Below are 14,175 nucleotides of genomic sequence, written 5' to 3' on the forward strand. Positions count from 1 at the left end.
ACAACTTGTGATCAGAATGAACAGATTGAAGACAGAAAACAATATTTTCCCTCGGAGGACATCCATTTGTATAAGCCTAATTATAATATATATATATATATATATATATATATATATATATATATACATACATATATATACATACATATACATACACACATGTTGGCCTGTATATACATACATATACTAAATCAACAATTCGATTTAGAACCACCATAAAAACTCATTCTATGCCAATAAATGTAGAAACAGCCAATATGAAATAAGTCTCTGCATCATGAGAAATCACATGGACAGACAATCTGTCATGAATCATCATTCATAGGATTTACAGCTTGTTGGACTGTTGGCTTTCTGAGATTCTTGAGTGGTGAGATAAATGATACTTCGGAGCAAGATTTAGTGAAATTCACAACATTAATTTAATAGTCACCTTCATCCAAAGCTTGAATGGGAAAAAAACTACAGCACAATGTAAGTACTGCAACTGCAACATACTCTTTTACTCGCTCGTTTTGTTGTGTTGTCAAATATGTTAGAGCATGTTGCACTGTAGTGCTATATAATCTGCCAATGCCTGACAGGCAGTGTTTATCAGAGGTGGTTGGAGGGTGTTTTTAGTGCTGGTAGAATATTATATGAAAGACACTGCAGACACAGCATAAGTGAGTTATATATTCATAAATAGTTTTTTCTGATGAATAAAAGATGATTTCAGTTTTTAAAATGTAGGATTTTTCAGGCTGTTCTCGGTGACATTTCAATAGCTCATCTCAAATTGTCTCAAGCCTTTGCTAAGCCTTCCAGTGCTAAATATCTGCCATTCTGCCTGAGCTTTACTGTTCTGCTATTCTCGGGAATAGCAGATTCTTGAATAAAGAACAGCTGTCTCCTGTATCACAGTGGCTGCTCTGAAAGGATATTTATAGCCTTTTAGTATCAGGCTTTATAAATGTAGGCACATTTTGCCTTTTTAGAGCAAATGAGATGAAAACTTCTATTTCAGTCGTCACAGACTCCTCGTAATAATACATAGTATACAAATACATCAGTAATACTCATGATTTTGATCACTCATGAAGTTTGACAGGGTCCCTACACAGTGTTCACTGCTCCCTATTCCCTGAGCACAGGATATCTGTTGAAGTTCACATCCCTTAACAAAATATGTTAATCCAGAACACCCTGCAACGTCATCAAACAGACGAAACTCAAGTCACGCATACCAAAGGAGGTTTGATGCCATAATACATTTCTGTAAATAAATATATAAGGCTATAAATTACCATACTTTCATTTAATATTGGCATCCTTCTGTCTCGAAAGACAATGGAGACATTTGTTGAGTTACAGCCCGTTTCTTGAAAGACATGTTCTGTTGCAATTACTGCAATTGGAGATCATGCCTGTCTCATTGGATGTTGGTGTAATAATGTATATAATACAGCCATATAAATATTAAAGGGATTGTTCACCCAAAAATGAAAATTCCGTCATCATTTACTCACCCTCAAGTTGTTCCAAACCTGTATGAGTTTCTTTCTTCTGTTGAACACAAACGAAGATAATGTGAAAGAATTTGGGTAACCACCAAACAGTTGATGGGTCCCATTGACTTCCATAGTATGGACAAAAATACTATGAAATTCACTGGATGACGTCAAATGTCTTGTTACTGACATTCAAAATATCTTCTTTTGTGTTCATCAGAAGAAAGAAATTCATAGATGTTTGATTCATAGAAAAACTTGAGGGTGAGTAAATGATGACAGTTTTTTTTTTTTTTTACTTAAGAAATGTAACTTAATCTAATCTGTCAAATTCAAAAGCCCTAAACTAATTGATATGTATGTTGCTATGGTTAGATAATTTGGTTATATTAAATATGTCTTTTTATCTTATTTAACCCTAAATGATTGTAACTATCGCATCTCACTTCGGATTGGAATCTTAAGACGGTGAAATACCCTTTTAAGTCCACTTACGGTACACTTACGGTTGAATGGAACCCACTCCTCAACTGAGCGGGTCAAATAAGAGAGACATACAAAATGTGGGGAGGTGTGAGGACTGGAACCCCCTGCCCTATCCAATTATATGTAAATGTGAACTCATGAATATGGATAATTCACTCAAAAATGAATTTTCTGTCATCATTTACTCCCCCTCATGTCATTCCAAACCATTGTGGTACAGAAAAGAAGATATTTTGAAGAATGTTTGGTGCCCATTGACATCCATTGTATGGATAAAAAAAAAAAAAAAAAAAACTCTCAAAAAATCTTATTTTATGTCCCACAGAAGAAAGAAAGTCATATGGTTTTGGAGTGACATTAGGGTGAGTAAATGATTTTTGAAGAAACCATTTTTGGGTGGACTATACCCTTTAAAAAGAAATTTACTTTCAATGTTGTATCAACTAATCAATCAATGCCAAGGAACCCAACCATACAACCAATCAAACAGATTGCACACCTGTATGCACACAAAAATGCTTAAGATTTGTGTAGGCTACTATCTTTTTATTTTTTTATAGTCTACAAAAACATACATTTCTTCTGTTTTTTTTTTAGCCAAATCACTCTCTTGTAGTTTAACATTGGATAAGGTGTCTGTGAAGAGGGGTGGTTGAGGGTCGGGGCCCAGGGATCTCGTGGGACCATGAATTGGGCCCTGTACGCAGATGCCTGTCCTGCAGAGTTTATTTCCAACCTGAATCTGCAGACTTGCCTGTGATTTTCAAGTGATCCTGGCAAGCTTGATTAGCTGGTTCAGGTGTGTTTGATTAGGGATGGAGCTAAACTCTGCTGGACAGTGGTTCCCCAAGAGCAGGGTCGAAGACCTTTGCTGTACGCGGTTGATTGACAGGTTGTCCTAGCAGATTATTGTGCACTATGAAGTACTCTGCCCAGTCATGACTTGATATGTGAATGTGCAAATCACACTTGACATATTAACCTCATGAGAGAGTTCTGTAAGTCAGTGTAGTTTGGTGTGATCATTTTGAAAATAAAGCTTATCATGGCTGTGTGTGTAAAAGCTAGTCCACAAATTACATCATTACAGCCTGTGAGTTTGGCACAAGAAAGCTTAAGTCTGGTCACACTGATTGTCATATGGTACTTGACAGATTGTGGACAGCAGCAGATACATTATTTACATTATTAACTAAGACAATAACAATAAATGCACATATTTCCACTTTCCCTGATAACATTATCCAAGATTCTGTATTGTGCAGGTATGACTCAAACAACATAAAATCTAAAGCAAACACTCCTAAGAAGCTTTTTGAACAACCCTGTGTACCTTGTTTTGGACTGTGGCTCATGTCGGACATGTGTCGAGGTAAATGACAGTGAGGAGTTACACAGTGACAATGCATTTAAAGCAAAGTGTCACTCTGACTCTAACTAGGGCGCAAGCAACACTGTTTGTTGAGCACTAAATGACAATGATCTCTTTTAACAGGTTGTCTCTTCATTACATTATGCATGCAGTTAGTCTTTTCGAGGAATGTTTTTTTTCAACCCACTTACTTAACATTGGAAATGTTACACGTATTGTAAGAATACAAAAAGCTGAGTAAATTTGGACAGTGTAATCCACCCATTGTGTAATTTTACCTCTAGTATCCGTGTATAAATCTGATTGCTACGTGAGAGAAAAGCACTCTTGCTTCGCATGGGATGACCATAGACAATAACGCTGCTAAAAATGGAAACGGTTGAGAGATTAAATATGTCTGTCTGAGTGGACAAGGATTTAGAGTTTTCTGCTTTTGCACAAATGTTGTTCCCCCCCAAAGCATCAGCATTTCCTATTTTTTTCCATTTTTTTTTCATGACTCATAAAATAACTAGTGGCAGTGTGATTCCAGACCATCAGAGGTTAAGAAACCACAACCATCCTTCAGTAGGATACTGTAAAACTGAAAATATGTCATTAAGGAGCTATTTCTGTCTGACCTGACTCTTACCAATGACGTTTCTTGGTGTAACCAAATGTAGTAAGGTTGATTTAATGATATATTTTTAGATGTTGCCACCTAAGATGATGCATGCAACACATTTTAGATTTATTTTTTTTGTTTTTATTTTATATATTTTTTATATACAGTTTATTGTAGAAATAGTATAACATTTATCTACTTCTTCACTAGACTATGGACTTCATCCCAGTGTGATTATTTTGTTTTGTTCACCCTGTGTTTTGTCTGGAGACTCTGGATAGATATCGATAGATTAAAGTAGCTTATCAGTTTCAATTCCCAAATCAGGTCTAATTTGATGCAAAAAAAATAAATAATATTTTTATAATAGGCTACATAATAGAAATATATTTCTATAATAGAGTTCAGCCCGGTGTCCTTGAAAGACCCCATGGATTGAAATAGCTTAATGTCAGTAAGACTTTGTAGCCTATATCACGTTAAATCTTTAAAGTCCTTTCATAAATGTGGATATTTGTTTGGGAACCACCTGTTCAGTCACTGTTAAACAATGGCCAAAAAGAAAATCTCTACCTCTAAAATGTCTATATAAAAAACACGATCCCCCATTTCCGTTGCATAAGATTTAATCTGTGGGCAAAGTTGGTGATGTTTAGGATCATCTGTATTAGAGCTGCATGTAGCAGTGAATCATGTGGCTCGCGCTGTGTCGGACCTCCGCGAGGCGCTGATCACGAGAGGAATGGGCATACGCTACGCGTCGCTGGATGCGCAAAAACCGCTTCAAAATGCCAACATTTTCGGTCATGTACAAGGGAGCAGTCATGATTAGCAGGTAAAAACGTTTGTTTTGTCATTTTGTGGTTGTTGAGCTCGTTATTTTCAGCTCATTAGTTCCAGTGAGTGATAAGCGCTCGCGTGTTTTCGAGAGAAGCGCCGTCGACATAAGCGCGCTGCTACTTTTGTCCTCTACTGAAGGTTTCGGTGACTTTTGGGTACTTTGTTTTACCTGTGCTGTGCTCAGGTGTGTCACTTACAAAGCGTGCTTGTTTCGTACTTACTAATATAACTGGTGAGAGAATGAGAAACGTGAGTAAAATGCGTTAAACGACGGTTTCTTCACCATTCTTTTTATATAACCTACAAATTTGCACCGACCGTAGTTACAGTGTGAAAAGGGCATATTTGAATTTATTTGCCCGCTATATTTTGAAGAATTCAAAACACTTTAAAGGATGTACTAATAATGTGCTCTAATCACCCGGAGATTATAATGTGTTTGTGCGTACTCACTAAATCCATGCATATCATGCCTCATGGAATTCATAAAACTTCCTTTATGTGCTTTTAGCTGCCTATTGATCAGAGGTTGGTATCAAACTTCTTGATGCTTATGCTGCCTTCACATGCTATCAAAATGATTGTACTAGTTTACTAGTAAAAAAAAATTAGATATGAACGCCCTCAAGTCAAAATTTGAAGAGGATGAGCTCACAATCACGACTTGGCAAAGTCGTGCCTCAGAAGTAGCAAATTATAAGATTAGGCATGATGTTAGGCAAGAAGTCTGCTAAATTAAATAATTGGCTTTTATATTTTCATTAGCCTACACTAAAACTAAAAGAAATCATTAAAATATTATGAATATTTACTCAAGGTATTAGGGTGACTGTGACAGTGTTTTTTTTATTATTATTACCATTTATGTTAACGATTCTTGATATATAAACTCTTGGAACTATATGCGCATATTTTTTTGTTTTCTTACTGTCAACAAACAAGAATTATTATTAGAATAAAATAACTATAATTAGTTTCAGGATTTCTGAATTATTTGAATTAGAAATAATATAAAAAAAATGTATGTGATACATTATTGCATTAAGCATATTTATTTAATATATTTAAATGATTGCAATAGCCATTTTATTAAAATCACAGGTTAACTTTAACAACCCTAAAAAGTACCCCTATCATTTTAAAAGGCTGTTTTAGAGGGCACTGTGTTGGGGACAGCGGACACTCTTTGTTTATGTTTAGCTTGAATTTGAGCCTCAGACGAAGTCTTAGGTTCTGACAATCTAAAGTACAGTTTCAAGGAAAGTGCATCGAGCCTGCAGGAAATACTGGAATGGATGCTTGTAATCTTTCTGGTGTAGTGCTGGTAAACAACATAAAGCCCTGTCAGTGTCCTGATATACTGTATTTCCTACGAAAAGACAATATTTTGTTCTTTCAATTGCATAGTAACAGTGTTTCCATTGCCAACAAGGTTGAGTTCCTTTAATTAATAACATCATTTTACGTAATGATTTAAGTATGCAGGTAAAACTTAATCCCTGTTATGTGACTCAAAAACTTAATCACTGTTATGTTCTCAAAAATCAGAATCATACACAGATTCAGAGTTCATTTGAAAGAGTAAATTTTTAGGAGCCTGTCCAAAGCAGGACATTCATGCTAAATAATTAATACTGATTCCCCACTGGAAATAACTGGTCTTGATGCTAATAACAGTCCACAAGCACAGCACGTACAGTGACATTTTGTTTACAGTATTCAGATATGAACTGAATGTTACCTGCTTCAAATTTAACTGAATTCAGAGAGAAGTTTGATTCTTAAAAAAAGACCTTGATTATTTATCTGAATCGAACAGGTCTCACTATGTTACTAAGTTGTTTTTTTTCCTCTGTGCTGCACAGGACACTTATGGGTCCGTATGGAGTAGATCGAGCAGTGCATTCTATGGAGTTTTCAGACTGTGAGAATGGATTAGGTAAGTGCCTCACAAGATGTTCCTCTCTTTTAACATTTGTGTGTTTGTATAATTTACTAAATATCCTATCATATCTTGATATAATTTAAAACACTGTCTTCAGTCTGTGCAGACCACCTCAGAAGGCATTTTATTATAAATACTCTTAGAATGGTGTGGATTGAGACTGAATGATTACTAAGATTTATTCAAGGCCCTTTCACACAGCAATCCTGGTAAATTACCGTAAAATTACCAGAATGACTTTTTCGGTAAATACACAAATGTGCTGTCAACGTCATTCCAACTTTTTCCCCGGTAAGATACCATTTACACATCAGTACCAGAATACAGGTAAACTCTGTGATGTCAATCATCGGAAATGACCTTTAAACGCTGAGCTGTTTTCTTCATCCTCCTGGATGAGTAGAAGTGCCTTAGATTTATTTTAGTTACTTTTTTTTCCTTTTTTTCTGAGTGACATTTGTAAGGGGATCAGTTTACAGAACGTGGTTTGGCTCTTAAAAACACGAGACACATAATAGTTACTGTAGTAAGTAAGCACTGATGAATGGAAAAGAAGGCAGGGTCTCGAGCACAAGACGCAGAGCAATGTTCAGATGTTCGTCTAGTGCATGTTTACATAGAAAAACAGTTAAAAGCAGCGTTTATTTACCATAAACCGCTCTGACAGAACTTTATGGGCCTGTCCAAATACCCCCACTTTACCACTTGTCTACGTACATGACTTATTTCCTATATTTGGCCCAAGTGGGCATGAAGACCACAAGTGTGTGTAGAACTTTTGATTACCCAATGGGACACACTTATAGTGTTGTAAAATTGCAAGGGTTTACAGAGTAAATATATTGTTTTCAATACTTTGCATTTTAAAATAAACATCTAAATATCTGTTCAGTATGTCAATGTCAATGTAAATTTAGTAATGGTGGTGCTTCTAAATAAGTGATACAAAGCAATTGCAATTGTTGCACAAAATACACATACTCATCTTTGCACCAATAGAATGTGCCACACTTTGGTTTACTACCAAATTATATGTAATATCTAATTAATTTTACCTACAGTGGAATGTTTTCCTCGACATCTCGCGATTTCGGGGCACGTGAGTTTCTGATAGTGATCTCTTAACGGTAATTTACTAGTAAAGACTGTGTGCGAAAGGGGCTGTAGACTCTTCTTTATTAGCATCTGTGGTTCCATGTAGAACTTTTAACATCCATTGAACTGTTCCATTGCACAAAAGATGCTTTATAGTGGAAAAAGGATCTTTAGATTACTAAAATATTCTTCATATGGTTATTTTAAGATGTTTAATGTTCTTTGAAGAACCAAAAATGGTTCTATTATGGCATCACTGCAAAAGAAAACCTTTCAGAACCGTTGTCTTTTAAAACGTATGGTGAAGTCTCGAAGCAAAACGTAGGCATAGGTTTAGGGTACGGTTGTTTTCCAGTCTTTTAAGTCTTGCGCTGTCTTCATTATATTTATACCGCAGCCTGATCTCCCTCTTCACAATAGATCAAAAACATTATTTGAAGGCAGCTCTAAGCTCCTTAAACCTGTCCTTCTTACATCCCAACTTGCACAGTCAACAATCCATTGTGTTACTAGACGATTCTGTTTTAGGAGACATTTTCATGAATACAGACTCAGGAGTGATGCTCTGAATAAAAACGTCACCGCTAAATCAAATATTTTACAACGCATTTTTGCAATTCTATCAGGTACAGACTTAAAAGTGTGACACTGTGTTCTTTTCTGGACACAGTGCTTACTTTGCATTTATTGAGTATATGAAAAATTTTGAGTTTAAGTTTTAGCATGTGTTTTGGGGATAACCGGGTTGCAGTTCTTCTCATTAAAGATTCATCTTAAAGTGAATCCATTAATATGCAATATCAGCTCAAAACTCAATTAGTGGCAATACATTGTCTTTCTATTAATAACAGATAAGCCTGAAGCAAAAAGAGGATATTTATTATTCCATGAGTGTGACTAAACCGCGTGACCAAAGCGAATCTAAAGAATCTGTACTGTCCATCAAAGGAAGTGTATTCTGCTTCTGAACTGCCTGCAAATGAACGTTTTAGTGCTGGCAGGATGTCAACATTGTACATTTCAGTGTCTATGGAAATGTAAATAACTGTACGTGTGGTAAAACCACACTTTACGTGAAATACTTTCGAATACTCACGAGATTACGTTGGGTGTGAAAGATGCTCATCTCATTAAAGGCTTTCATGCCTTGTTGGCGTCAAAGCTCATTCCTGTTGTGTCAACAATTAATGGCCTAACAACACTGTCCAATTTGCTGTTGGTCTCTCAAATAAGGGATCTGCCATCCTTTCATGTTGGCATTTAGAAAATGACTCTATTCAATATATTGTTTTTAGATAAACCCTGAGTTTTTTTACAGTCAACATGAAATGTGGTCTTTTTTTTCTAAATGCTTCTTTTAACCTCATTATGTTCAACCTCAATGGAGTAAAACAGAATCCCTGTGTGTTTAATGGATTCAGTGTTAAGCGCTCGTCTCAGAATGCTGACTGTTTCCGTAGCAAACCAGAGCGATGAGTCTGACTTTACCAATCAGCGAATGGCTATTTTATTTAGAAGGTGGGACTTATTCCACCATATTGATCCTTTTCACATTTCCGGGTTTCTCAGAAGCGGAAGGCGTCATAGTTGGGTAAACCTCTGTAGCAGTGAATGAGAGAAAACATTAAATATAATTTTTGTGTTCCCATTTGCTCAAATAGCAAAAGAGAAACTACTGAAAGTACACTACCGTACTATACCTTTCTTAAAATAAGTCTCTTATGCTCACTAAGGCTGCATTAAGAAAGTTCAAAACAACAGTATTTATTTGAAATATAATCATAATAAATGCCTTTACTGTCAGTTTTGATTAATTTAACGCATTCTTTCTGAATAGAAGTATTAATTTTAAAAACTCTTACAAACCCCAAACTTTTGGACAATATTGTATGTTACAATTTACACAATACACACAATACAAAGTACATTAAATTTTGAACATTTCTCTGAAATATTTTGTTCAGATCATAACCCAGTAGACAGAATATTGAAGCTTTGTCTGTTATATCACAAAGTGCACTCTTAAGCAATTGGTCTTATAATCAAGCAATTGTCTATAATCAGTTCCCATAAAAAAGTCAAAGTTAAGTAAGCTTTATAACTATTAAAATGGCTTTTGGAGTCTCTCAGAACACAAATAAAACTTTAGAGCTAAAGCTCTTTCAGCATGCATCAGATAAAGCTGTCTAATGTTCATGGTAAACATGATAGATCTGATTTATCTGCTCTTGTTTGGATAGAGAAAGAATGAATCATAGTCTGTTTTGTCAGAGTAACATTAGTGAATGTTTAGATCTTTCATTTCACAATCACCTGTAATCAAATTGTCAGTGAGTACTGGCAATGCAATCAGAATGGCCATAAAATCCTGTTGTCGGGGACTGTGGTATGATTTCTGGGTTTTGTTTAAATTATTTGATTTATAAATAATACATTTGATTGATAAATACAATATCAACAGCAATATAAATGTAAGAATAATATTTTACAACGTCTTACTTTGAGTGATGCTTTGTCTCTTCTAAAGGAATCAAAGTGATCGGTGGTGTGAAAGAACAAACAGGAGAGGAATATGGCGTTTATGTCAAGAGGATCTTACCTGGTGGCCTTGCTTCCAGTGATGGTAAGTTTTCTCAAAGATATTTTATCACAGATTGAAAGTTTTTTTTTTTTTTTGCCTTAAAGTGCGTCCTCACGTAATGACGTCAATTCTATCATCCCGGCGGATAAAAATACATTCAAATAAAAGCATTTGTAATCATAACTTCAGTTAAATAATAGTAATAAGGGTTAATGCCCGACGACTCGAGGTGTCCATTATCAGGTATTAATGGACGACGGCGAGGCGTTGCCAAATAACACATTTTTAAAACATTAGTTTATTCTTTAATTAGTTTTACAATCGAAATCTAAAGTTTTTACAAACAATAACTTGGTTTCCCTGGTTTACACCTGACGGTTTATTTAGCAACCAGAGATATTTATAGTCCGCTCAGCTCGTAGAACCCTTCAGTTTACTGCCTGTTGCTATGGTTACTCACAGCTGATGTAGCCAGCGCATTTATTTATTAATTTCGAATGGTAAACAGTTTCACCAGAACTCCTTTACTAGGTGTCCTCTATCACTTTTAAATGGACACCCTGCAGCCAATCAGAATCGAGTATTCACCCAGACCATGGTATAATCATCGTCATAATCATCTTGGATAAGTTTCTTACATTTACGTTTTGCAAATGAACCCTACAGGCGATGAGAAAACGCGGATGTTTCACATGTCTTAAAGATATAAAGTGAATAAACTGGTCTTCATCAATTTTATTTTATTTGTCATTAAATAAACTTACATTTCGCTGAATTCGTCCCCTCATTTAAGTCCAGTTGGCCGAAAGAAAGTTCGGTTGAGAGACGGTGCTATCACGCATGCTCAATATCTCCAGCTCATCGTGTTCTCCATATCGAACGTGTCCGAGAGAAACAGTTCTCGGTTCTGTACTGGTGTTTCGAGAACCTCTGCAGCAACCAGTTCTTGTCTTGACTCGAGAAACTCTGTTGCAGTAGGCCTGTGTGTGCTGAGCTGAGAACTGCTGAAACCTTACTGTACAGTCGACAAAACTAACGAAACTAGTCGATGCATGTCTCCAGTATGTTTAATACGTTATGTTTTGATTAACACATTATAAACATTCACTAAGCACCCTTAAAACCTTGGCAAGAGTTTGCCAAAGATTTATATCAACTTAGAAATTAAATTAGCTGCTCCTGAAAATAATGTTTTAGTATAATAATAAATGTTTAGTTTTACAATCCATTCATTGTGTTTCCAATAATACAGAGATAAGACAGTAATTATGTGATAAACATAATTTTTTTATTTTTTACACTTATTGATGTTCAACAATTAAGAAACATGCATTTCGTCCCTCTGAAAAAATTGCACGCATACTCAACTCATCAGTTCTCAGTATGTTGAACGTGTCCGAAAGAAACAGTTCTCGGTTCTGTACTGGTGATCCGAGAACCGCTGTACCTGTACGTTCGGTAGTGCGCGCATGCTCAGTATCAGCTGCTCGTGCTCATCACTTCAGTGTGTCTCAGTTCAGTGAACTGTTGGAGTTACTGCAGTGACATATACTCCGGGATATTGTTTATTTCGAGTCAGAGGGACTGTGTCAGGCTTGTCCAAAAGTGAGTAACTTTAGTAACTTGTGGATCAGCGCTGACACACAAACTGTTTTGAACGATTCAGTCCGATTTAGTGTACTGGTTCGACCGGTTCACTAAAAAGAACCGGTTCAAAAGAACGATTCGTTCACGAACCGGACATCACTACTTTATCAAGCTATTTTAGACACTGTGAGAAAACAGGTGATGAGCAATGCAAGTGTTTTTTGACCTTGGATGCATATAAACCTTTTGTAGGAGACCTACAGAATTAGTAACCTTTAAAATAGCATAATAGGGGAACTTTATACATTTATCCAGATGGTCTCCTAAAAGTTTTAAACAGTGTAATTTATAGTCTCTCAGACACAGTGCAAAACCTGAAAAAGAAACAGCTCAGAAAGGCATGAATTTTCCATGCTGGTTTAGCTTTTAGACTAGCATAATCACATTGTTACCAGCAAAACCTAGGTGGTGAGGCTCAGGCTAGTCAACAATGGGAGGTTGAAATCTGCTCTGACCAGCGAGCTTGATTAAATTGCTTTGATCCACATTATAGTCAACAGCTTTTGCTAATGAACAAAGTGAATCAATCTTGTCATTATGAATCAAATCATTTACTGTAATTGGAGATTAGCTTTACAATTAAACCAAAATCTGAATTTGAATGTGAAACAGAAATTCAAAAGTTAAGGCATACATTTAGAAAGGAAACTGTGTCAGTGCAGCTGTTTACATTTCTATGAAACAGATTGTCTGTCTCACTGCGTATACCTCTGCTTAAGTCTCTCACGTGTGAAGGGGAGTTTAGCGTCATCCCTGTGCTTAGAGTTAATGCCCCTGACGGACTGGAATTAGAGTCTGTCTCCCATTCTGCTGCTACAGAGCACGGGGTGTGGGAGCTTATATGGGCGCATGCGCTCTGCGGGGTCTTTGCTTGTTTTTAGCCGTCTCACACGACTGCTTTTAGCTCGCCATTCAGAGAACTTAGCTAGCTTTCTGGCCGCTCTCTTTGGTTTGGTGGAAAGACATTATTAACATGCTGGTATTTAACTGGGAGACAGATATTCTGAGGAAATCTAGACAGATTTTCACAGTACTGATGATAATCCAGGGTGACTGTAAAATCGGATACCCCGAAAAGTGGTATTTGGCTAAAGTGCTCTGACACAAAGTAAGACATAGGTGACCCCTTTGAGACTTTGCAGCTTGTTCCATTCCGGATTTGATTTGCTCTGACAAGATATCACTGAAGTGAAGGTAGAAGACATAACCCTGACCTACATCTGAGAGAGATGTTCTTAATATGTCCTACGGAAATGAAAAGGTTTGAGGGCCGTATGCTGTCTCTTCTGCAGCCACAATTTGCTAAAACACATGAGAAGTTGCTAAATTATGAAAATAAAATAATTTAACACTTGAATGATGGCCATCTCTTAAACCAAAATGCAGTTTTGACTTTTTCTGGGCTGTTTACAATTTTTATGTTGTTTAAAGCTGTGAAACACTATTGTTTTGACAAAAATTGAGTTTATGGTCACAGTTAACAGAGTCAACAACATTAAAGTCATGGTAAATTTACAAGTACCCTAGTGTGACAAAACAAAAGTATATATTTCATTTATTTAGGTGATCAACATTAGCTGCTTATGTTTTTAGTTCTTAAATGCCTGTACTTTTGAATCTTTCATATTCAATGAGTACATATATTATCTTTCAAAAGTTTGGGGTCGGTAAGAAAATACAGTAAAAACAAATATTATTGCAATTTAAAATAACTGTTTTCTATTTGAATATATTTTCAAATGTAATTCATTCCTGTGACGGTAAAACTGAATTTTCAGCATCATTACTCCAGTCTTCAGTGTCACATGATCCTTCAGAAATCATTCTAGTATAATGATTTAATGCTCAAGAATCATGTATTATTATTATCAATGTTGAAAACAGTTGTGCTGCTTGATATTTTTGTTGAAACTGCTACATTTTATTCAGGATACTTTGATGACTAGAAAGTTTTGAAATTTATTTGAAATCTTATGGAATATTATAAATGTCTTTACTGTCACTTTTGATCAATTTAATGAATCTATGCTGAATATACATACACTGGAAGTTTACATTTCTTTAGAAGGAAAAAAACCTTTTGATGATAGAAATGGAAAAAGATTAAGAATATTA

At 35.8% G+C, this 14,175-nt stretch overlaps 1 protein-coding gene across 4 annotated transcripts in view; it reads left to right on the forward strand.

Annotated features, from left to right (window-relative positions):
- LOC311069882 (syntaxin-binding protein 4) overlaps positions 1-14,175 on the forward strand; it is a 43,607-nt gene that overhangs the window by 5,330 nt on the left and 24,102 nt on the right. For 2 of the 4 annotated variants that reach the window (XM_084093412.1, XM_084093410.1), the window contains exons 2-3: positions 6,658-6,731; positions 10,360-10,455. In XM_084093412.1, the coding sequence (XP_083949538.1) occupies positions 6,658-6,731; positions 10,360-10,455 (170 nt within the window). Of the gene's footprint in view, positions 1-4,621; positions 4,788-6,657; positions 6,732-10,359; positions 10,456-14,175 lie in introns of those variants that run through there. The other 2 variants (XM_084093413.1, XM_084093411.1) reach the window with 2 other exon arrangements.

Source organism: Abramis brama (assembly GCF_963993115.1).
Source record: "Abramis brama genome assembly, chromosome: 1".
NCBI lineage: Eukaryota > Metazoa > Chordata > Actinopteri > Cypriniformes > Leuciscidae > Abramis > Abramis brama.